The following is a 26,416-nucleotide window of genomic DNA, read 5'->3' on the forward strand; positions in this document are numbered from 1 at the left end:
GTTCGTCAGAATAAAATACATTTCCACCTATTTCGGTCGATGTACTTGGCCTTGATTGTGTTTTATTCAAGTGTTGCTCATCCAACTCTTCCTTATTGCTCTTTTCATCATCAATTCATGAGAATCAATCTCCAAGAACATATTGCGTCTCATTTCATTCATGCAGTAAATTACATGAGGGTTTCATCAACATCCACAATTGTTTACAAATGGTAGCCCATTAACTTTTTCTTTATTTTTATGAAAATAATGTTCCACATCGCTTGAAGACAAATCCTATATACTAATTATATTCATATGATCTCCATTTGCCATTAGTTTTTGTATTGGACTTACGACTATATAAAATGTGTTAAGGCACTTTCTGTCCCTCTATATCAAAGTCACCATTTTATTGTACCTGTCATTTATAATTCCAGTGTAATTTACATATACATCTTCTTCAAATCCTCTAAAGAGCATTCTTGAACATTTTGCAAATAATATACTCTAATGTAAAATATGTAAAGTCATCTAAAGGGATTTTTGAATGTGGACATGCAATTGAAACTATTAAAAGCTCTTGAAAATCAATTGTATATGTAGCCACCATAATTCTAAAAGATTATGATTTACTGATAAATATGTCCATGAGTGGAATTGTTGGCCCAATTAAGATAGCGGTAGTAAATGAACTCAGATTATTTTTTAAAGCATATTTCCATGGGATTAACAAAAAAAAATTAATAATGTCACTTTATCAAGAATAATGTCCATCCATTAATGTTATATCACTCGATAATATGTAATCATGAAACATTAAATATTCTAAATTTGCATATCCAAAATATTAGTGAAATGATTAGAAAAAATTTACATGATGAGTTAAATTAATTATTTACAATGACCCAATGAACCGCTATGTTACGCAATTCAATCAATGAAGTGTTATGTTGGATTCAATTAAATACAAAGAGTTTCTATTTCCTTGTCAATTACTGTTTGGTTACTTAAAAATGTGGACCAATTCTATCAAATTTCAGTTATACACGACAAGTTAACGCATAGTCGCACGGGTCAAATAGCTAGTTAAATAACTTGGCAGTACATGAAAATCATGGCATGCAGCAACGACACACTTGCTCCTGAAAACACTGATGATTGAATGCACATTAATCACGGGTTCAACAGAATTTATCATTTAGTGGTCAAAGTCAAGCACATTTGACAACGACTTTTATTGACTGCATTTTCTGCCTTTATGTACCCTTAGGTTCACCATGAACAACACCTTACTCCAAAAGAAAGCATCCCAATCTGTGCTGTGTCCCATTTCATTCCTCCCAACGATGGAGAACTTCTCAGCCTCAAACCTTCTGAAGCTGATACCGCTACTCATCGTGCTCGTGCTTGTGATTCCGAAAGGAAATGTTTCCGCAACAAAGAAAGTCGTTCGAGTCCAAAACGATCTGGGCGAAGTTACTCTGATGGTGCATTGCAGATCCAAAGACGACGACGTCGGTGTGCACTACCTTTCCAATGGGAACTACACTACGTGGCCATTCGGTGACAGTCTGATCCGCACGATCTTCTGGTGCACCATCAAGTGGAACGGTGAAAAAGAAGATTTCACGGTTTATGATTCGCTGAGGGATAGGGTTCGATGTTGGCTCAAGTGCTGGTGGAGCGTAAGGCCGGACGGAGCCTACTCTTTTAACGAAAAGACACAGCAATATGAAAAGCTGTATGCCTGGTAAAACTAGGAAGCTAAATTTGGAAAGAGAAATTTTCTAAACTATGTTCCTGTGTTGAAAAGAAGATGCTATTTGAATAAATTTACATCTGTCTCCATTATTTATCTCCCCGGATCTTTTTCTACATACACTAATTCAAAGTACGGGTTAGCATGCAATTTCAAAATTGTATGCATTGTCAACAAATAATGCATATAATTTATTTGTGAAACTTTTCACCTTAGTTGCAAATTGGAGTGACACTGATCATCTAGAGCCAAGGCATGAAGATTTAGTCAAATAAATAGGCTAAATTGATATTTCGCAAGTTGGATTTTGGTTAATGATGCAAATAATCATCTATCTCAGTTCACAGTTGGATTTCAATTAAATACCAAGAGTTTCTATTTCTTCATGAATTACTGTTTGATTACTTGGAAATGTAGAATTATTCTATATAATTTCAGTTATACACGAAAAATTTACGCAGTCTCGCCGGTCAAATAGGTAGTTTATATAACTTGGCAGTACCTGAAAATCTTGGCATGCAGCAACGACACGTTGCTCCTGAAAACACTGATGATTGAATTGAATGCACATTAATCAACGATTCAACAGAATTTATCATTTAGTGGTCAAAGTCAAGAACATTTTCTCTAATTGACAACAACCCTCATTGATTGCATTTTCTGCCTTCATGTACTCGTAGGTTCACCATCTGTGTTGGGTCCCATTTCATTCCTCTCAACAAAGGAAAACTTCTCAAACGATTGATGCCAACGATCAGCAAGGGTAAGCCTCTTTAGTGGATCGGCAAACTCGACCTTTGCCAATGGCTATTGAGCTCACTTGCGAGGTTGAGCTCGCTCTTGCCCAAGGACAGCAAGGCAAGCTCACCACTAGCCTATCGCCATAGTTCGGTGATCGGCCCTCCCCTTTGGCCAGTCACCCGAAGGAGGAGGAAGAAAGAAAAAAATAAAAAATAAAAAATAATCATTCAAAAAAATAAAATATGATTATAAAATTATGGTCGATGCTGGCAAACTTCCACATCAGCGCTAGCTTACCAAATTCGACTAGATGGGTTGAATTGATATAATTACAAAATTTTAAGATTCAATTTACCAAAAAAATAACTTTAGGACCGAATAGGCATAATTGCAATAGATTTAGAACTTTTTTGGTAACTTCCCCATTAATCCCTGAATTAGAAAGATTTAAAAAGAATATATAGATTTAGGATGAACGGTAACCTCTTTAATGACTTAGGAAAGATGCACCGGCAGGAAAGTGATTAGTAGCTTCTAAGGATGCACGGAGTAAACTAAACTATGACCTTTACACGACAAATCTTGCCCGGCATGACATAGAAGCCAGCGGAGCCAGTTGGCCACTTGGGTGGAAAGTTCTTATCCATAAGCGAATTTGTTTCTGTGTATACTTGATAATTTATTGGGTCTCTTAATTACATTTTATATGTTTAACAAGTACAAATTTCTTGATACCAGACTTAATTTTTAAGCCAATACATTAAAAAGGTAGTGGCTCAGATTAGGCCATGACAGTACACTTGATCCTTAAAAGTCATTGATAGATGCCTAAATAAGCTTGTGGACTATAGAGGTCATAAAAATACACTTAGCTCAAGAAATATATTGATGGAATGTCTGAAGAGCTTGTTGGTGGTGAGATTATAATAGATAGAGTTTAAGTGGAATCACGACATGTGGGGCAAAAAAACTAAACTAAGCGTGAGGGAAGTATTAGTGTAATTAAATATTAAACCACAGCCATGATCACAAGTGAGAAGAGAGAGAGAGAGGCCATGGCCACCAGCTCGGAGATCTAGCTGCCATAATCAAGAGCTCAAAGCTCAAGCCCATCACCATGGCTAAGAGCTTGGAGATATGCGGGCATGGCCATGAATGAGGAGAGGTTGAATGGTGATTGGCATCGTTGAGCAAACACTCGATGGATGAGCGGTCTTAGGTGAATCGGGAACAGAGACTTACCCGTGATTTCGTGATGCTGAGCAACATCATGCATTGAAAGTGGCTCGGCACGGGTGCAAAAGGAAGAAGAAAAAAAGAGAGAAAAAGAGAAAGTGAAGAAAAGAAAAGTTAAAAAAAAAAAAAGTGTCCTTGGACGAAATATCCTCACTAGTGTGACTTGGAAAGTGGTATGTGAGATGCACGTGCATGCCAGTCGAATATTAGGCAAGCTGCTGAGGTAAGGGTATGTTTGAGACTAAGATGCTTACTTTGGATTTTTTTTTTTTTTGAGACAAGGTGCACTCTAGAGACTCTTTGAAGCTAGACTCTTTAGGGACATATTTGAGACATAGTCCGCTCTAAAAACTCTTTTGAACTGTCCTATTTTAGGGCCTTCTTTGACATTTATGCTGAATAAAAAGTTTAAAACTACGGCATGACATTTTAGTGTTACTTAATGAATTCTGACTCTTGTGACACCCAGGCCACTTACGTATGGACTGCAAAACTTCTTGAACTTCAGACTACCTGCATGCATGAATTATGATGACCCAGACAACTCTATACTAAATTGCCTCGAACGAGTGGTCATGCTACAAAGTTCTTCTGCACGGACAAATTAACATATTTTCATCTACTGATCCTTCTGATCATAAGCAACAGATGGGAGAGAGAGAGAGAGAGAGAGAGAGAGAGAGAGAGAGAGAGTACGTCTTCCAGTTCAGTACGATTGAATAGAGACGACAGAATTTTGTTTATGAGCCTCTAAAAATGCCGTGGTAAACAGAATTAGGCTCAGAGAAATGAGGTTGAGGTACATGCTCGAGCACCAAAGGGGCATGTGTTAAGTTTGAGGAGATGGAAAAGCGAAAAACGGTACCTTAAATATTTTTAGGACAGCCTGAATATAACAAACAGAAATCAATGATTCCGGCGAACTCAGATTGATGGTCGTAGCAGATAATTGAGGATCCGTGAGCACCATCAGAACCATTCTTGTGATGTGAAAAAAAGGAAGAACTCCATGCAGGGAATTACTTAAACATCTGCAAGCATTCGAACATGAACGAACAGTCCACAGAGACGCAGAGTAGAATCTGTCGATGCAGCACACTGACAGTTTCTTCTGAACTGGCTAATACTTGTTGAAGACAACTTAATCTGAAGTCTCAAATCTTCTAGGTCCATGAAAATTGTTTCAACTTTCACTTAGAAAGTAAAGATTTTGAGTACGCTGTTCATAACTAAAACGATTTCGCAAGCACGTGGGTTTTGAGTTTGGTAAAAATGAAACAAGTCAAGGACACCTAAAATCAACGGAAATGGGAACACAGTAGGTGCTTGGAGCTTAAACTATACATACGAACACACCCACCCACCCAAAAAAAATATACAGACACATTCATTTTGATCTGCAAGACAGTATGCGCTTGTCGTTGCCTCAGCTGAACACGAGGTGCTTCGTTCCGCTTGACCACATCATCAAAGGACTCAGAGTCATTGCCAACCTTCTCATTATGACTGAAGCGCGGTGGCACGATCACCATCTGCTTCTTAGATCTCTTCTTGCTGAGGCACCGATGAAGAAACACAGGAGTCGAAGCGAAGCACTTGACCTGGAAATACTTGATCAGGAAAGAGACACTCGATCCAATGATACACACGGCAATTGCCAACCACTTAACGTCTGTTCAGCCCTGTCATGTAGGCCACCATGGTCCCCCCGAGGGCGAGGTAGAGTGGCTTCTTGCTGTACACGATGGCCCTCTTCAAGAATGTCTCGTCACTGAGCATCGCTGAGATCAAGATAAATATGACCGTTAGGGAAGTAGAGACGGCGAGGACGTCCGCTAGGATGAAGACCTTGAATGCAGGTTGATTAATGAGGACAGCCTTGTGACAAATTCAAATCTCCCGACATACTCTAACACACAAGTTTGGAATTCCGACATGCCATTGCATATTATTCCAATATGCGTGGAGTCAAGTTTGAAAAATTTCAATAAATAAGGGGTTAAAATTTAAATATGTAAAAATATTAATATAAATAATAAAGAGGAAAAGAGTTCTTATTTTATGGTGAAATGTCGATTGCTTTTTTTTTTTGCATTTATAGGATGGAATGTAGTTGAATTTGCCAAATTAAAATAATGAATGATATTAACAAATGATGGATTAATGTTTTTAGTGTAAATTCATTCTAGACTCTTATTTATTTATTTGTGAATTTGAATCAAATTAGTTTGATTAAAATGATCAAAAAAATGAAAACATCTAATATACAACATGTCCAACATATTGGAATTCTCTATTTTTTTAGGAATGGCATGTCGATGTGTCGTGTTGTGTCACGTGTCAGTGTTGGTACTACTTAACTCCCAAGTCCATAGCTCATGTGGCATTGGGCATTCAATTTTCATTCAATTAATTGTACGCAAATTATATATAAAGAATCACCACTAACCTATTGAGATCGGCTAAAAACCAAGTGAGACATACAAGAAATATCTCACTTTCTGCACAACTAGAGATCTTGAAAACGGGGACTTGATTACACTAGTTCTAGAACTAGCGCAATTTTGGTACCTGAACTTGATTACGTGCTAACCAAAATGCCAATGTATCCTCTTGAAACTTTTAAGATTCACCATAACCATTCTAGAAAAGAAAATAACATCCAATGAATTAAAACTACACAAGCCAGTGTAATCAAATTGAAGTGCACAAGCAGTGACCTAAGCATCGTCTCTAAAAAAAAGTATGTAATGCAAAATAACCCCTATTGTAAAGCTTCAAGTGCATATTCAATTTTGGGTTTCATTTTGTCTAAATCTAAAATGTTTATTAAAAGATCTAAGCCAAGTGAATTCTCATTTTTCTAGCTTTTTTTGCATATTTATGATTTTTCTGAATTTTTTTTCTAGCTTCTTTTGAATTTTCTAAATTTTTTATGAATTTTTTATTTTTTTATGAATTTTATAATTCTTTGTTATGCAAAAATGGGACTCCAATTAGGTCAGGAGACCTAATCCGACTCAACGGTCTGACCCGAATTGATTTTAGGGCTAAGTCCGAGTATAGCCTGCATCTTGACTCTAATGGGTTTGGACTACTAGAATAATTTAAGCCTAATTATATTTAAGTTAAGCGCAACTTGGCTAGAACAACAACAAGCCACATATCTCTCAAAAGTTATCCCAAGCCCATCTTCTATTTAAATTCAACCGGCCCACCAGATTCACAAAGCCTTTAACCCGTATATATTTTTTATTATTGGCCTAGCCCTATGCAGCTTACTCATGCGCATGGCCCGGCCCTAAGCCCACAGCCTTAGACCCACCTTCCATTATAATCTTTTTTTTTTTCTTTTGTTTCTTTTAATTACCTTTTTATTATTATATTTTTTTATATATTTTTCTAATTTCTCATCCCCTATAATAGTGGGGTCACATGTTTGATTATGTTTAGGTTTTCAAGAAATTTGAACCAAACTGAATTCAACCAAAATCAAATAAGAACCAAATTGAAAACTTGATTCAGTTCGATCAATTTTTTGGTTCCCTTTTATTTGTCTTGTTTATTGAACTGAACTGAATAAAGGCGGGAAAGAAGAGAAATTTTAAGTTGGGTGTTCAATTTTTGTTAATAATTTCGATTCAACTCGGTCAACTGAATCCAACCTAAAATGCATGAAATTTCAATCTAGTTCGGTTTCAATTTTGGTTCGGTTGGCATCCCTACCCATGAAATTTCGATCATGGGGATGATTGGTTCCCGGTCCTAATCGGTTCCCGGTCCAATCCAAACATACTTCACACACTCAATTTCAATCTCATGAGTACAAATATTTTAGAAAAGGCTGAAAAAGAAAAAAAAAATCCCAAGTCAACAAAAGTTCAACACACAATTCAGTTATTATTCAATACCATCCATTATGGGTCATAACTAACCTAGAACAAACTCTCTGAGGAGCCAAAAAAAAAAAAAAATCAAATTCCACGATTAGCACAAGAGAAAAAAATTCAATATTAAACTATCAAACTCCACACATCTCATCGAATCACTCAATGTTGCATGTCTCGAAGGGAATTGATTATTTGATCAAGTAAACAAAATATGATCAAAGCCGAGAGCCCAAAAGCCACGGGGAAACTTGCTAATAGTCCTGTAATAATCTATATGATAACTCAACATTAGTTTTAAACTAGAGTTACTTTTAATTAAACTCAAATAATTAATGAAAAATCTCACTACATATATTTCTTCCACTTGAACTTGCAAACTCTATTTACCGGTAAGCTCCAAGTGAATGTCATTCATATCTAACAAAAACAAAACATTAAATAAATTATTCACTTATTAGATATACGAAAGAATTATAAGATGAAAAAATACATTACTAACTTATCCCATTCAAATATTTCCGTATTCTCAATGCACTCTTCAACATTAATTGGCATGATAACCCATCTTAATCAATATTGAGTGCAAATCAAAACTTCCACTACTGTATGAATTAAAAAACTTTGAAAGCCATCAAACACATGATCGGATGTACTAAAAGTCAATTCCGAAGCAATAGTTGTTACAGGAATATATAAAATATCTCGAGCTATCAATGAAAAAATTTTAAACTTTTGGTCAGTAATTTTCCACCACATCAATAAATCAAGATCACAACTTTCTTCGTATTTGGCTTTAAGATACTTATCGATTTCATATATCTTATTTGCGGATACTTTTTTCTCCTCATAAAGAAAAATATCAAATGCATTGTCCGAATTAAAATCCTCAGCCAAATGAAGATCATCTTTCTTACCCTTCTCATAACTATTAGAATCCCAACTACTATCAATATTAATCCAAAGTTGACTACCCAAATTTTTATCACAAGAAGTAAGATAAGATTTCTCATAAAAATAAAACAATTGTCACAGAAAAATCCTCACCTTATCATGCATTTAATCAACTTTCGCACTATCATAGAGTAGTCTATAACAATACTACACATAGCTCATCTTTCTTATTGGATCCAATATTACCGCGATTAACACTATCATATTCATTTTTTCAAAACTCCCATAATATTTGTTGAACTTCTCCTTCATCTATGCATCCATAACTTTCAAACTAAGATCCGAAATCTTCTTCGATTGTTTCAAAGTCTTATGTAAAGTAACTATCTCATTAAAATAATCATTTATAGTGATATACAGAGTCTCAGATATCTTATTGGTGGCATCATAAAACTTCTTCAAAAATACTGAATTTTTTTTTTTTTTTTTTTGCATATTCCCAATATTCATGTTGAAGAGTGTCATAGTCAAGCTCAATTAAGAAAGAATGATAATCTTCTTCCATTATTTCAAAAGTTTTTTCGAATTTTAAGATAGTGTCCAACATAAGGTAAGTAGAGTTTCACCTTGTTGTGATATCAAGACAAACTGAACCCTTATAAGTAATCACCGCACTCTCAATTCAACCTTGGAGTATTTTTAGTTATTATGGGAGAATTTCTCACATACTTAATCACATTTCAAATACTTATAATAGAATCACATACCTCGGCCAATACATCCCTCACAATCAAGTTTAAAATATGAGCCGCTTCATGTGTAAAACATCACCTTCTAAGATCAATAACTTATCTCTTGAGAATTTTTCTCTTAAAAAACCAATGGTAACATCATTAGAATTAGTATTATCCACAATGATTGTATACACTTTTTTTTTCTCTATTCCCCATTCATAGATGCATTTCTCAACCATTTTCCTAATATCATTGCCCTTGTGACTAGGTATTACCACAAAATTGATGATTTTTTTTTTTTGCAATTTACAGTCGTCGTCAATAAAATGTGCAGTGAGACATAAATAATTTAAATCATGATAGAACTCCATGTATCAATCGTGAGTAGAACCCTAGATTTAAGCTTGCAAAAGTAAATCTTCAAACTTGTTTTCTCATAAAGATATAATTTCATGCAATCTCTAACTACTATAAATTGTGTGATGGAAGAGAGGTTATAACTTATTGATAAAATTACAGAATCCAATGCGCTCAACCATCGAAAATTGTTGTTTATGTATTATGATCATTTGAACAAGCATTTATCTACAACGATCTTGATCGAATTTCCATGTCAATAAGACATTTGCACTATCACCAGTACTAGTATGTTCCATTGTCGTCTCATGTACTCTATGTGAAATAAAATTTTTTTTTGCTCTTTATCTATATTGCGAGGATACTTGCTGCATATTTTCAAGTACTTCAACATAGCAGAAATACCATTATCAATAGAGTACATATACTTGGCCCCAAAATAATTGCAAATCACCTCAGTTTTCCCATTCTCAAGCCTTTACAAAAATGAAGCAAGACTATTGATATTCATTTACTTGAACTAGGAGGACAAGTATTAGATACCTTATTTGTGTTGGATGCCACTTTGAGGTTTTCAATTTCTTCATCTACGTGTTCTAGTGAGTCCATCATAGGATTCATATCATCATTTGATTGATTCATTTCCATAGACATATAAATAGATTGCCTGAATCAAACAAAACATTATAATGAACCATCAAACCATCATATTCATTTACAACAATAAGGATGCTAAAGATATAATTGCAACATTATATCTTACTGTCATGTCCATATTCACCATTAAACTATACCTTCTAAAACAAATACTAAAAAATCAAATATATAAAAAGTTGCAACTCAAGCAAGTGCAGATTTCTAGTAGCCAAAATGATACTTTTTTCCTTCCAAAATGGACCATAGACAGATTATAAATAGAATTTTCATATGCTTAAAACAATCGAATAAAGAATACTAATGAAAGAGGACTGAACGAATAGTCCAAAACTACAACTCCTCCAACAATAAACTCGCTCAAAAAAGAAATATTAAAGATTTTCACCAATTGATAATTAGTCAAAGCATACGAGAGATTCCAATCAAAATCCTCGAATCGAAATACCATCTATAATTTTCATTAGCTTCCAAAATCAATCAATTAATTGACAATTTTCACAACTTGTGGAGAAAGAGAAAAAGTACTGATTTTGATGACGGGGCACTTCTTGGGCTTGCACCTATTGGAGCTCACTATAGCAACACGTGAGCTGATCCACAAGTAGTCAATGATTAGATCTTACGAGCCTCTTTAGTAGTGCAAACTACAACTCCTCCAACACAAACTTGCTCGAAAAAACGAGATTCTAATCGAAATCTAGCCGATGAGAGTAGGAAAGGCGTTAGAGTCGAGCAAGGCAGGTGACAAGGCCGCGAGAGGGAAAGGCATCGGTGTCTTGTGAGGTGAGATGCGAAGCCACAAGAGGGAAAGGCATCAACGTTGAGGCTTAAGCAACTTGATTGAAGTGAGGGGTGAGATGAGACTAGAACTGTGGGAGGTTGCGATTTACTGCTATAAGCTTCACACAACCCATCAATAGACATGTCTAGACATAAAACAACCAAGCAAACTCCAACGAGACTATAGTAGTTATAGCAAGTGAGATTACATTGAAATGAACACTAAGAAAGATGGGATCTAAAACCAATGGAAGCAAAGCCGAGAAACTCACCTATGTCAAACTTATCAAGCAAACCTCACTCCGAAGAGCATAAATGCATAGATCTTTTGTGGAGCGAAGTAGGAAGAGAGCCAAGCATCAGAGCAAGGCATGAGGTGAGGTGTCATGGAAGCAAGAGGGGTTAGGGTTATGAGAGGGAAATTGAGAATTAGAGTTTGAAAAGAAGGGAAAGTGAGAATTACCAATTGAGATTTGGGAAAAGGAAACTAGTAGGGATGGTAGGGTTGGTTTAGAAATTAAAAAAAAAAAATATTATAGATGATCAATTCGATCCGATCAGTCCGATTGGTCCAATTCCGACCCTAAAACCAGGAACCAGACTAGTTGGTCATCGATTCCAAAAATAGGAACTTGGGATCGAATCGGGACCCTCTAAACCGCCTAAAATCAGTTGGTCCGATCCAATCTGGCTAGTTCCCAGTTCGAGCGATTCATGTTGCACACCACTAGCAAATCGTCTTCTTCCTCAAAAACATTTTGGAGTAACGTCTTCCCCAAGCCTACATCACCAAATGTGCCGAAGCTTCACCCATACTGCCATTAATTCAAACCATCACCCAACCACCATTGACGACCTTTTTTCCAGCCACCAAACCACCTTCATCTACCATCGATCACCAATCTCAGCCCTCATCGCAATACCATAGATTGCCATTCTCAATCACTACCAATGCAAAATTAGCAATAGAGAAAATGTCAAGAAATTGAGAACTACGCATATCACAATGAGAGAACTCAAGTGAACGATTCTAAATCACATCCTCTTCAGTGACCACCGTTTGAGCGTCACATGAATATATGAAACATGGAACAACGACATGAGAAGAACATGTCCTCAAAACAAGTTCAATAATAACGGAATGTAACTCGGAATCAATTCCAAATGTTCATGAATCAAGTGATAAATAACAATTTAAAATCTATTTATCTACTGGTCAAGCAAACTAAGGAACAAACACTTGATTAGGCTTTTTATCAAATAAGTTATGTGCACTTTGAATAATGAACCTAACAATGAAATCAAAGGCGTTCTATTGCTCAAAATCAGTATACAAAACTTTACATTACTAGCAATCTTCCAAAAAACAATCTATCTCTTGATTATCAACACATGAACAACATTTTTACATCTCAGTTTCGCACCATATTCAAATAGAGAAGAACAAGGGAAGCACGTTACTTGTTCGTGAGTTATGAAGGAATTGCAATCGATAGCTATGGCTAGAATTTCAATGTTCGATCCTAGTTGGTTCAAAAATCTTAATCACGAAGCTAAATAGTAAAGAGCAGGCTGTCGTGTTTTTCTAGAAATGGAGCTAGCGGTAAGGAATGGCGACTAGTGAACATGATTGCAGGTTTAAACTTACAGAGATCACCATGGAAGCACTACTGTGGACTTTTGAGAAAAATTGAAGAGAGAATCCAATCTATGAAAACCAAAATCCCAAAGTCCCCTTTCTCAAAGTCCATTTAGCATTATCTCCCTCTCGTCTCTGCCAAGCCTCCTTTGCATAGCTCACTCTCTTCCTCAATCTCTTTCTGTCGGCTCACTTTAGCCCACTCTCTTTCTCTATGCTCTCTTTCGCTGGTTTAGCCTCTCTAATTTCTTTTTCCTTAAACCTGCTGGCCCCCTCAGTAAAATAAATTTCTTTCTATTTTTCTACTCTCTCTATTCAATTTGGCTAGCTCACTCCTAGAAGCTCTAGGCTTCGCTCACCTCACTCACATGTTACCAAGCTTCGATCACAGCCATTCCCGTTCTCTCTTCTTTGCTCACTCAATCACCGCTTTCCTCACCAAAGCACGCATGCAAAGGAGGAGAAGGACAAAGGGACCAAGCTTGGAGGAAGCAAAATGGGCTGAGAAGGAGAGGAGGAAACAAAGGAAAAGAGTTGGGCTAGGACAATATAAATAAATAAATAACAAAAAATAAGAGAAAAATTAGGGCGATTCAAGGGATAAGGCCGAGTGGGCTGAAAATTTTGCTAAAGGAACCAGGCCAAGCATAAATGGCCTATTCGAATTTCATTTCATTTTTTAATCTAGCTTGTTTATTTTATTTTTTGTTATCTTTCTTATTACTATATTTTTGTTTTTACCTTTTTTGTATTTTTTTTTATATTTTTGCAAAAAAATGGACACTTGAATGATCAACCAAAATTCGGGTCTCAATGGTTGGAAATCCTGAAAACACTTTTAAAAAAAAACTTTTATTGAACCCTTAAATTAGACCTAATCTAATTTGACGATAGGCCTAGCATTCATGCTATATCATAATTTCATGTCCTCCTCCATCTTTGTTGTAGGCCAACTAGGATTACTCCTAAACTTGGTCAGGTGCTAATTGGCAAGCCATTTAGCCTTGGCTTATCTTATTTTCTTCTCTATCAATCTCTCTTTCATTGGCATCTTCTTCACAACATAAAAAATCATTCCATTTCCTAATGTAGATCCAACCGTCTCAATCACTTACACATCACTTATAATCTCCACAACCCTTAGCTTCTTCTCAATAGGCAGCTTGTACCATGTTTCAATGGCATCGTAAGGGAACGCATTCATGCATTTAACCAATTATTCTTATGTCACCAACTTAGAATCAACGTTACCATCTTCAATTCCACCAACATACCTAATATGAAATGAAAGATTGGGCATGATTTTGATAAGTAAAATGGTCAGGAAAAATTTGAATAATCGGTTGAATGTCAGTTTTTTTCTTTAAGGCATATTAGGTTGAATTAAATAAAGCATGATTTTTTTATACATATTTGCATCGTTCAAGAATTCTATTTTTAGTTTGATAAATTTTGCTTAAAAATACATTACCTTACCTTTTCCCTTTCGTATAATTTAACTTTAATTAAACTTAGAATTATAAATAAAAAAATCAATACTTTTTGGTAAATGTGAGACACATGGCAAAATTGTATTTGGTGTCTTGCCATGTGGCAAGCATAGAGGCAAACAAAGTACCATGAGATGACAACACGTGTAAACAATTCCTTAATTGTTGATACATGTATTTTAATAGCACTTATTGGTATTCATACACGTCTTAAGTGTTGTTGTCATTTATGTTGTCGATATGAACGAGTTGGGACCTATATATGTGCATAAATGCAAAAGACATTGTAAGGTTATACATACAAAAATGGAAAATGCTTGAAGCTATATATGGCAACTTGAAATTTATGATAATTAAATTACAATGACAAGATGCAAAAAAAAAAAAGATTTTGAAAAGTAGTAACATTAAGTAATAGGAAACATAACACACTAATTCAAAATAGCTAAAACTTATTAATTATATTCTGATTTAAACTGGAGGGATTTTTTCTTCATTTCATTAAATTAATATACCAAATTATTAAAAGAATTCAATTTTAAACTTCCTATTATTTTATCCTTGGTATGGAAAACAGGGATAATGTTGAATATTAAAATTAATGTAGAGAATTTACTATCAATTTTCTAACATCTAATAAAATATGTAGTAATTTTTAGGAAGCAGTGAAAAGAACCTAATGTCCAAACGCTCATTTATCCCAAGATTAGCAAGTCAACCAATAAATTGATTTTCTTATTAAAAGTTAGGAAGCAGTGAAAAGAACCTAATGTCCAAATGCTCATCTATTCTAAGCAAAGCAGGGCCAACATCAGTTTACTTTTGTAATACCACGTGTCTTTATCTTTCCATTCTACTTTATCTTCATTTGAGCAGATTTGTTCATTCGATGGAATCGTCTTGACCAGAAAAGTTGGATCGACTGTACAAAAAAGATAAAAGTAAAAGGACTTCTCTTTGAATAATTTATAATTAAGGAACAATATTATGAATCTGCTTTTAAATTGATTTATTTTACGTTCTTCATAACTAGTAGATTTACATGTACAAAAAGAACATACGATGGCATTGAACACATCGGGCCGAAGTATTTTCCTCGATCCGCACCTAGAAATCCAGGCCCGATATGTTCGGGCCAGATCAATTTTCCATATGGAAACCCGGTTCACCCGGCCCGTTTTCGCCAAGGACGTCTTGTTTCTGGGGTTAATTGGAATAATCGTCGCATCCAAGGGTCGGAAAAGGGAACGACGCGAAATTTGGGGGGCCAAAACCGAATTAAGCCACCGTCAAGCTCGCGCAGCTAGGGCAATTTGGCTATACTTCTTTCTCCCTGAGCTGGGTTCAGGGTTTTAGCTCCTCTGCCTTCTTCCGCCATCTCTCTCTCTCTCTCTCTCTCTCTCTGTGACATTCACTGGAAGCTGTAGATTGATCATCTTGCTTCGGGGGCTGGTAGTATCCTCCGGCTTCCGTGTCGTCTGGCGGTGTTCCGAGTACATTGCAGCTCGGACCATGATCAGGGGAGGCAAGAGCTATGTGTCCTCGCCGCCTGCTTTCTCCAACGATGCCAAGAGGCTCCTCGTGTGCACGGGCAACACCGTCTCCGTCTTCAGCACCTCCACCGGCTTGCAGGTCCCGTTCTTGATGATGTTCTTGTTTCTTCACGTGCTTGGCGACCTGTTTTCTTGATCCGGGTGACCGAGTTTTGTCCTTCTTTTCTTGGATTCTGTCTTCTTGGGTCTGTAGATGGGGTCGTTGGAGGGTCACGTTGCGCTTGTGACGTCCGTCATAGTGGTGCCTGCCCCGAGCCCCGCCGGTAGAATCCTGTGTTACTGTTGGACTGCTTCGCTTGATGGGACCATCCGGTATTGGGACTTTTCCACGCCGGAGCTGATGAAGACGGTCGATGTCCGACTGCCCATTTTCTCCATGGTATGTTCGGCTTCCACTCGAGTTGAAGGAGTGATGTTGCATTGGGTTTCTTGCGTGGGCCTTCTGTTCTGATCTTTTGGAGTTGCACGGACCATTTATGTTTTTCTCCCCTGATTATTATTTTCTTTTTTGGAGCATGTTCAAATGGCATTCTATTGGCAAATGATGAGTTTCTGTCAGATATTGTATATTATCCAACAATTTGCCTTAATTGGTGCAGACAGACAGCCATGGCAGGGGTTCACTTGGTATCACAGATTTTCAATTTGCTAATTTTCCCCATAAATTAAGCCTGGATTTTTTTTTTTAAAGGTTATCAGCTTTGAAGAAGATGCAAATGTTAAGTTATAATATTGTTATCCTTTCTATTTTACTTTTTTGAAAGTGTAATTAAGTTGTTGAAAGATTCTTGAGAGTTAAACAAGGCGATACTTTGCATTTAGAATCTTTAATTTTGGTCTTTGTAAGGATTTGAGCCACTGCTGTTTTTGGAGCTTTTAAACTTTTATCAAATGATTGCTCTGATCTTCACTCATAGTTGGGGTTGTTCTTGTTGTTCCCTCTTTCTTTTTGATCCGCTCTTGAATATTTTCTGCCGCACTTGATTGATTCTTTTAAAATTTTGACTTATACAATTAGGTTTGGTCTCTGGTGGTGAAGCTGGTTAATTGGACTTGTTATAATTGATTAAAAAACTGTTGCTAATACACTGTCAGGTGTAAGCATTTAGAAACAATTTCATAACAGCTAATTTTTTTGTTTTCTGACAATGCTATAACTACTGGTCTCGTGCTTGGTTGGAACTACTGGATGCTTTCTAACGTATACGCACGTCAAAGAGCCAATAATGTGATGGGTGTGACTACAATGACATTGACAATGTTCAGGTTCTAGTATTTGGCAAGGTCGCAAAGTTAGCATCTTCAGGCAGTTTGACCATTTGGATTTGTTGTTTTTAATTATTTGTGGGCACATTTAGTACTTTATGAGTATATTATTTTACCATTGTCTAGATCAAAGGGAAACTTGTAGCAGTTTAAGCTTTCTATTGATGTCTTAGTCATCATGTTTGATAAGGTATTCATACTGTCCCGGTAAAGCTTTGCTTTCTGTTGTGTTCTGGCAATACCCTGTGGATTTTATGCTTACTAAGATTGTTATATGCAGGTGATTCCATCGTTATTATCTCAGAAAAATGAGAGCAGTGAAAAAGCGTCAGATGTTTTTGCCTATATATCAGTTGAGAATATAAGAGCACAGGAAACACAACCAAAAGCCTTACGTGGCCAAGTTCGAAAGTGTAACTTAACCAAATCTTCTCTTGCCGGAGGAGTAACACTGAAAGAGGTGCAACACAGATGTAGTGTGCTTATTTTGTTCTTTTCCTTATGATGTTAGTACCTGCAAAATAGTTGATTTTGCTTAATTTGGTCTCGTAATATGATTTGGACACTGTTATGGTACATTTATCTCCAGTTTACAAAGATTATAGCTAGTTAGTTCTTATGGTGCTCCTTGAAATTTTGCAATCATGAGGCACTATTCTTGGGAAAGAAATAAAGTGATATCCATCTTAGGTTCATTTAGATCCTTTGTCTAGGTCTGTTACAATATAATCTATACCATCTCTCCCTTATCTAGGTGGCATATAGATTTTAAGGAAACATGACAATATTATATATGAGGTGGCTAAGCCAAAACAAAAAAGACCTCGATGAGGTGAGGTGAGCTAAGAGACTAAAACGATGGTTGTTTCACCAGTCTGTGCAAAACTCGGATATACTATACGTGAGGGGATCGTTAGAGTCTAAATGATGTCTCTTTCACTGATAAGGTATCCATTTCTTCTTTGTAGAGCACTGATTCAATGCTTAAGATTTCCTGAGAGTTGGTCCTTGTGTTTAGTTATCGACTAATTATAAGAGGTCCTTGTCAATCACAATGTTCTTATAGCTGTATTTTGATGTCACATTATCTGTGCAGACCAAGAAACCAGAGTATATAACTATTAGTTCCTCGGGAGAATTTTTTGGCATTCTTGACAAGCAGAAACTTCACATATGGAAGGTTCCCGAAATTGAGTCGGAACGTGTTGTCCTTAAAAGAATAGACCTTCATCATACAAAAAAGTTCACCGTTTTTGCCTTCCACCCCACCCAAAGAATTGTGGCTGCTGGGGATGTAACTGGGAGAATTTTGATTTGGAGAGGATTTGGTAAAAGGACATTTTCCATGGGAGACGGGCAAGCAAATGGAAGATCAACAAACTTTGATGAAGACAAACCTGGGGTGAGGGGAAATGATGATGCTGATAATTGTTCAACATGGCATTGGCATCCTCATGAAGTTAATTGCCTTGTATTCTCTTCTGATGGAGCTTACATTTATTCTGGTAAGTTAATGAGGCTGTCAAGTAAGAACAAATTTGCTCGTACAGAAATGTATAGGTTAATATATCTGTCACTTACTGAAAATGTTTCGTTGCTGTCTGTTGCTGTCTGGTAGACTAGTGCAACCTAGTCATTGTGATCGATCTTTGTGCAAAAGCTGATTTTGTCTTGTAAAGCTGATAAGTAGGTTGTCACTCATGGATTGTGTAAATTCTAAGAGGTTGACATTTATATAGTCATGGTTAGATGTGATTTTATTATGTGTTTCATTCTCAAGATTAAATTTAACTTTGTTAGGTTGGTAATAACGAATTTTTGAATTTCCTATTGAAGTCCGAATGCCCTTAGGTTTTCATGTATGGGATTGCCAGAGCATGCTTTCTCTCAGTCCATATCATGGGTTTGTGGTAGGTTAAGTGTTGATGTTCAACTTTCAAGAATTTCCTGGTTGTGACTCTTTTTTGGGGCTTGCAGGAGGTAGGGAAGGAGTTCTTGTTGTATGGCAGATAGATACCGGGAAAAAGAAATTTTTACCGCGAATTGGATCACCACTTTTGTATTTTGTGGATTCTACCGACCCATCACTTGCCTCTGTGAGAAAAAAAATTGTTTGCAGTACTTCAAATTTGTGCATTCCTCTTAAGAGCTGGAAAAGCTGATGCAGTCAATTACTGAATGTTTTTCAGATTTCTTGTGCGGATAATCAAATTCATCTACTTAAAATGCCTGCAATGGAAATGCTGAAGTCTATTTCGGGAATCAAGGTATGTTTAAAGCAAGTCTACTTGTAGTTGATGTATTCAGGTTTCTGTGAATTTGTGGTTTGTATTGGAATTGGTGTATCTAAATCTGTTTATAGTATATTTGTTAAAGGTGGATAATGATAAGATTTTAATCTAATTTTGCCAAGCTACCATCTAGAACTATTACATTCATATATACAGATATTTTATTCGTGTCCATTAAAGTGATTATAAACTTAGCCAATGTATGGACTAGGAAGATGGTTTTAATGAAGACATTACAGTTTCAGAAGGATAAAACGTTCATTTTAGTTGTGGAAGTTGATGCAGTAGCAGAAGATAATGATCTATGTATAGTGGGAGATTCTCTCTTCATGCACAATACCTTAGGAATACACATGTACACACAGAGTCCGTATATATATGTGGGCGCGCGCGCGCACGTGCGTGTTAACAGATCTCTTTGTGATGTGAATATGTGTGATGTAAGAATTTTATTGCACTCCACTATCAGTTTCTGAATTATTTACTTTTATTGTGTCAATTAATATATGATTTCAATAGGATGTATGTAGTTGCCAATATAGGTTCAATGGCTTATTTTATACAAAAAGGAGCACTGAGACCTTAAAAAGGCTATTTTCTTTTTAGAGGAGAATCTAAGTAGCAAGGTGCTTAAGTGTGAATTCCATACAAAAATCATTGAAAAAAATTTCAATGCTTTTATTTATTTATTTATTTGAGTTAATATTATGAAATTTTTTTGTTCAAAACATAGTCAAAAAATTAAGAGGATGTTTTCGGTGTTAAAAAGCAATGATGTTCTGAAAAAAAGGTTATTTTAGGGTACTGAGTCTCCTGTTGTCTTGACACTGGTTATTCTCTTCTTGTTCTGGTTCACAGCTCCCCTTTTCACCTCCTGAAGCAGTTAGCAGCTTATGCAGTGGGTGCATCTTTGATCAGAAAGCAGGGGTAGTTGCTCTACATACAGAAAATTATGGCATCCAGTTCTACAGCTTGTTTGATGATCATGCAATATCTGAGGTATGAATAAGCAGTTGGCTGATCTTTTGGTGATGTAAGCAATTTTTAAATTTCAGAATATATGGCAGGTTAAGGTATGAATAAGCAATTGTCTGATCTTTTCATAATGTAAGCAAATTTTAAATTTCTGAATACATGGCAGGTTCAATATAGATGATCCATTCAATTTCTTTTTTCTTAACTGAGTTTCCTCTAATGTATGTTGTGGCACCACAAGCTGTGATACAATGATGTCTTCCATGTGATAATTTTCCTTTGAAATGGATGGTGGTCGGAGTGAGGCTGAATTTGAAAACTTAGGCATCTTCAAGATTACTTTCTAGTCAATGAGATTTACGCCAGAGATATGATCTTTTACTTTATATGTAACTGCAAAAGATATATCTTAGATGAAGCACTTAGGCCACGTTTAAGTATTTAGCTCAGTGTTATCACTGAACTTTTCTTGGAGTTGTTTGCCTCATTCATTTTTCTGCTTTAAAAATAGTCTCTTAGTCATATCACTGGGGACAACCTATGAAACTTGAAATATCTTAATGTAATTTCAACTGGACAGCATCAAAACAACATTTTGTTTTTCGACTTTTTGGCTGTTTTCAGTTTTAAGAAACTAGAAATAGTAAACTGCAAGTATTCCTCGTCCAATGCAAGTCATATTGTTAGAAAATGATGTTGTTTGTGAAGTACATATCTATGTGGGCAAGATGACTTTTCTGAGAACAAAAGACTTATATTTCGTTTGTCTATATCTGGGTGCTATGAGCTGCAAACTAAAGCATTCCAGTTTCTTTTTGCAGGTTCAAGTATGTGAGAGAAATCATCAGCCAGGCAATGAAATCACGGTAATGCAATTCATTTGTTCTTCTGTTTCTCAAGTGTTACTGCTTGGCTACATGGGGTCTCATGTCAATCCCTTTCTACCTCCTATAATTGCTACACTTGTCTGCTCAGCTACTTAATTTCTGTTCTTGGATGGTCTGGTTACAGGTTGTTGTGACTCAGCTGGCTCTTTCAGTTGATGGTTCTTTTATGAGTACTGTTGAAGTTAGGCTTCCTGAAGAAGATATAGGTGGTCTTGTTTGTCTTAAGTTTTGGACATCAGATTCTCAGGATAAACATTTCAGATTGTTGACTGTGATTTACGAACCTCACAGGTTGGTAAATTTTTTCCCCTCTAGCAAACCAATAACAAGGCATGTCCTGAAACCCTGACATGCGCACACACAAACCCAAAAGGAAAAAGTATTGCTTAGACATTAGTGCTAAAAGCAATCGATAAGCTTCAGAAGTTAATTAATGCTGGAAAATTCTAACCTTTGTATGGCAAAGTAGATAACACATAGATGCCACTATCTTTTTCTTTTTGGTAAAATACAGATGCCACTATCTTTGAAAAATACCAAGTGTGAACTTATTGAGTTTTTCTTCTAGGGATTCCGATATCTCCGCTGTTGCTTTCCGGCCTACCCAGTTAATGGCAGTAACTTCATCCTTTGGTGGGGACTTCAAGGTAATATAATCACTGAATCAAATCATTGGATCTGTATTTCATGGTATGTTAATTGTTCCTTTGCAACATCTCAGACTTGGGTATGTGGAAACGAGATTCAAAAAGGGGAAGTGCAGAATACTGGCTGGACGTGCTATGCAGTTGGTTCATACAAGTATGGATGACTTTCCCTTCTGCTTTTCCTTAAGATGCATCACCTACAGATTATTTTACTGTTGTTTACTTAACCAATGGTAAGAAAGTTGCAAACTGAATAGAACCTCAAGTGTGTATAGGTACAACGTTGGGCAGGCTATCTGCTTGTGAGCCATGAATTTTCACTAGTCCATTTATGTTGCATCTCCACTGCCATTTCCATTGTTCTCAGTCTTAGTGTCGGTGCTAATATATTGCCAGAGATGTCTATGATTTGACCAGCCGTCCGGCCAGTTGTCCTCGATTGTATTATCTGTGACTGTCGAGTATTGCCATGGGACTCATTTATGCTGTTAAGCATGAACAAAACCAATACATGCCTTTTGTTTGTCATGTCTGGTGAACACAGTGTACAGTTAATTGTAACTTATCATACTGATTGACTTTTGTTGACCTTGCAGGAAAAGACCAATGACAGCAGCTACGTTTTCTACCGATGGTTCAGTTCTTGCTGTTGCAGCTGAAACAGTCATTACACTGTGGGATCCGGATAGGAATATACTTGTGGCTATAATTGGAGATGCTTTCACGGTGATTTTAAACTATTAGTAGTCTTATTAGAGTGGATGTGTTTTGCATATGTTTATGGGACAGGGCTGGTTAAGTATGGAAGGTCATGTTTGACAGTCCTCCTTGGTCTGTCGAAGAGAAAGTATAGTTGCCACTTGCCATGCATAGCTTGAGAATATTGACTATATGTGGTGCATAGTTGATGAATAGCCCATTGATGGTAGTTGAATAAATTGCTGTCCCCTGGTAATGCATTTTAGTTTAGGGACTATTAATAGTTCCTCTCATTATATTGGATCTTAAGATATTCCAATGGAGTAAGGAAAATTGTGGTCGGGTCTTTTCTGCTATGCACCTGAAGCCTCTGGTGGCTTTCACAATATGAAATGTAGGGGAGTTGACCTCCGACTGCCTCTCCTTGAATTTGAAAATGAAGGTTCTCCTGAGGAAACCATTTAGTGTTTTTGCATCTTGGCATGCATAGTCAACTGACAGGTTTAATATAGTGACCAACTGTGAACCATCCTTAATGTCACAATGATCACCTTTTCAATCCCGTTATGGACAATTGTCTTGATTGTGCAAAAGCATTTAGTTGGCTTATTCTTGATCTTGAGGCTGGATCACTTTAACACCTACATTTACCATGAGTGATCAGTTCCTATTGACACAGACCTTTCACTTGACTATTGAATCAAAATTTCATGCCAGACAATAGGTGGCAAGGTTAAGTGTTTTTAGAATATTACAATGGCAGGTGAATCACTTTGTGCTAACAATGTCATTCTCTGGTCAAGAGGGCCTGAATTCCAGGCCAACTCTTATTTTTAATTTAAAAAAAATGTTTGGGTTGTACCTTTGGCTTGTTAATGGGGGAATGGTGATGGTAACTTATCATAGCTTTTTACATTGGCTGTTCCATCTCAACCGTCCCAAAAGCAGCTGTTGCAACCATTGTGTTTTACTATTTAGAACTTTGAGCTTCTCTCAGTTAACCCGTGGAAGTCTGATTGGTTTCTCATATGTCATTTTGCAGCCAATCAAGACCTTGTCATTTTAGGGCAGTCAGGTTACATTGTATCAGCATCTAGAGGTTCCAGGCCGCAGCTATCTGTCTGGAGCCTGTCCAAGTTGTCAAAATTATGGTCATACTCTCTCCAAATAGAAGGTTAGATCTTGCAATGTTTCTTTCCTCCAAACTGCAAGGGCTATTTGAAATGCTTATCTTTCCCTCTGGTTGCTTTAAAAGTTCTTGCAAGAGTTAAGTTTTTGTCCTTAACTTGCCGGAGTTCTTTTTACATACTTTGGTTTCTATACTCTGTTCATGAGCATTCTTAACTCAACTTTTCTTTCTGCAGCTGTCACTTGCTTGGGCGATCCCTCGACTTTTGCCGTCCTTGCTCTCCTCCCTAAGTTAGCTACAGAATCTCAGGGAATGGCACTGGGAGGGAGGGATGGAGCAATTCTTGCTTTTGATGTTAACAAACCTGATCCCATGGCTGTATGGTCTGTGAGAAAGGTATATATTGTCTTTGTCCTTTTGCTTTTCAAAATTATGCATTCAATGCCATTACCTTGTCCTCCTCTTTTCCTATTTATCCTCCGGTTAGATAGAAATTATTATCATAATTATTTTGAAGAAAGATCCACAATAATTAGTCTTGGGCAGTTTATTTGTGAAAATGTATGTATAGCCAAAAACGAACCCCATCTCAAATCGGGTCAAGTTTTTATTGTTTGAGTTGACTTTGTAGTAACAAGATCCACCAATCCTTATTGTGTAATCTATAATGATGCATGGAAGCTTTGCAAGAGCTCTTTGGGAGCATCAGGAAGTGGACAAGGGTGGCCATAGTTGTCAAGGTACTGATCTGTGTGTCATCTTATAGGAGGAGGAAGAGGAATCAGTCTCTGTCGAGGAGGAAGAGATACTTGATGCAAATGTCTTCTTTTTTCCCCTGACTACTTGGGTGTATTAAGCTACTCACCAAAACAAACGAACATATTTATCCTTAAGGGCCAGGTCTCTTCAGCAGGTCTTTTGAAGCTTCAGTAATCAAGTGATGACTGATAGACATTGGCAGATGCAAATAAAACTAAAAAGTCCAAATATTACTCTTCCTATCAAGTTCAGTCTCATAGTTGCATATGAAACGGAAACTATCGTTTTTATTGAGGAATAGAAGAAATTAACTGAAGGAAGCATGTTTATGTCTAGAAAATAAATGAAATTTGAGACAATCCCTTTTCATTTCTCAATTGTATATTAAGCTTAAACATGGATTATATGACATGTCTCTGAACCTGATTCCATTATCTTGGATCCTTTTAGGCTGGTCCCCATGTTTAAGCTTTTCTCAAAAGGCTATTCAAACACTTGGATATGCACCTGGACCTAGTCTTGGCACCCAAGTCCGATCAACATATTAGTTTGCAGTATAGTAAAAATGCCAAATAGTGAGCATGGTGTTTTAGCCCAGTATGCAAAATCATTATTTTTCCTGGATAATTTAAGCTGATTTCTACCTTTGAGGAGGTCATCTGTGTACAAGTAGTTAAATATGTGGCCACTCCTGTGATGGTCACTCAACTTCTCCTTTAGTCTAAATGGTTACTCTTTTTAGCTAAATAAAGGAACACACATAAATGAAGCATGAAAAGTTAAAAAATGAATTTTCTGTTCTTTGTGCAACAATTTATGAGAGGATGGATCATGTGGTAGTATTTAATTGCTGAGTGGAATATCCACCCCGAATCTTGTGACTAAAATGAATCAGGAGTACTTCTCTGCATGGTGCTCTTGTTTCTTAGTAGGATTTTCAAATCCTGTTGCATCACAGCGGAACAAAGCATTTTCCTTGGACACAATTTCTGTGGCACAAAGTAGTAGTTACATTGTCCAGTTTATCAAAAAAGTTATCTGTGCTAATTGCAGGCTGAAGGTGGTGCTCTTGCATTTCTTCAAGGCAGTCCATCACGAGAGAACTTTACTCAAGGGAAAACATCTCGTGGGTTGCTTGCATTTGTAAATGGTGATCATGAATATGTCCTTTTTGATCCATACAGTGATGAAGCAACTGAACATGGTGTTGCTCACCGGAAGGGCCTTGTTTCTGAAGAAACAGGTACAAAACTGATCTTACAGTAGAGATTTGGTGCTGTAGTGAATCCATGGACATTTACAGTGGATAAAAGTGTTTTTTCCACTAGGATGTGATCAATGATCATGGTCAATTCAGAGTTTTACACAATCTGCTAGTACCTTTAAGCAAATTAGAATCCCATTGTAGTAGTTTATTCTTTTGTGGTTGATCTTTATTTGGAGACTTTGATTATTGCAGAGAAGCATGGGTACTCATCCATATATGGGGAGCTACAGGAATTCAACCATGAGAGAAACCAGACAGCTGAGATCATTATCGCTCCATCTGAGAAGCCTTGGGCTACCTTATTCAGTGGATCGTCACAAACTCTTCCACCTCTTACCAAATTGTGTTCGGCATTCCTGGAATCACTTTTGGAAAAGCGAACTGCAGTTGTTGAGTAATCAGAAGCCCAACCTTTTTCAGGAACAGGTTAATTATTCATTTCACCTGCCATGTGCTGATTAATTGTTGGTGAGAGTGATAGGCTGCTGTCATGATGCGTTAGCCAAGTTTTCTTCCAAGTAGGTTACTATTGAACTGCCAAATTTTTCCTGGATATGTAAATTTCGCAATTTTGGCCAGAGTATCGTATTGGTGTAATGCTTAGAATTAGCGGTGCATGGTGTATGCTGTCTCAGTGGAAAAAAAAACCGAGATAGCAAGGGAGGGCCATCAAGGCATATTTTGTTTTTCTGGACAGGCTGCAGAGTATGTTTTGACAATTTCTTTTACATTAGTGTTTCTGTATATTGTTATTTATTTTCCTTTTAAAGGTCCAAATATTTACGCC

General features: G+C 36.6%; 2 protein-coding genes across 2 annotated transcripts; both read left to right on the top strand.

Moving 5' to 3' along the window:
* The first annotated feature begins 1,328 nt into the window (after window positions 1–1,328).
* On the top strand, window positions 1,329–1,736 carry LOC104439628 (S-protein homolog 2-like). Its single transcript, XM_010052666.2, has one exon. It carries the CDS (start codon window positions 1,329–1,331, stop codon window positions 1,734–1,736), a length of 408 nt encoding a protein of 135 aa, XP_010050968.2.
* Window positions 1,737–15,480: 13,744 nt separating this feature from the next.
* On the top strand, window positions 15,481–26,416 carry LOC104437410 (WD repeat-containing protein 75). Its single transcript, XM_039310037.1, has 17 exons — window positions 15,481–15,788; window positions 15,903–16,088; window positions 17,256–17,435; window positions 18,072–18,480; window positions 18,953–19,071; window positions 19,165–19,242; window positions 20,125–20,265; window positions 21,063–21,107; window positions 21,253–21,419; window positions 21,697–21,775; window positions 21,850–21,929; window positions 22,372–22,501; window positions 22,691–22,700; window positions 23,526–23,648; window positions 23,839–23,999; window positions 25,416–25,605; window positions 25,822–26,416. The coding sequence occupies exons 1-17, from the start codon at window positions 15,669–15,671 to the stop codon at window positions 26,025–26,027; spliced, it is 2,424 nt and encodes an 807-aa protein (XP_039165971.1). The 5' UTR covers window positions 15,481–15,668; the 3' UTR covers window positions 26,028–26,416.

Source organism: Eucalyptus grandis, chromosome 3, assembly GCF_016545825.1.
Source record: "Eucalyptus grandis isolate ANBG69807.140 chromosome 3, ASM1654582v1, whole genome shotgun sequence".
In the NCBI taxonomy this organism is placed as follows: Eukaryota; Viridiplantae; Streptophyta; class Magnoliopsida; order Myrtales; family Myrtaceae; genus Eucalyptus; species Eucalyptus grandis.

Excerpts from the sequence above, each read along its gene's own strand:
- LOC104437410 (XM_039310037.1), top strand. The coding sequence starts at position 15,669 with ATGATCAGGGGAGGCAAGAGCTATGTGTCCTCGCCGCCTGCTTTCTCC. Across the intron at positions 16,089-17,255 it reads GACTGCCCATTTTCTCCATG|GTGATTCCATCGTTATTATC; the intron begins GTATGTTCGGCT and ends TGTTATATGCAG. Across the intron at positions 18,481-18,952 it reads TGGAGCTTACATTTATTCTG|GAGGTAGGGAAGGAGTTCTT; the intron begins GTAAGTTAATGA and ends TGGGGCTTGCAG.
- LOC104439628 (XM_010052666.2), top strand. The coding sequence starts at position 1,329 with ATGGAGAACTTCTCAGCCTCAAACCTTCTGAAGCTGATACCGCTACTC.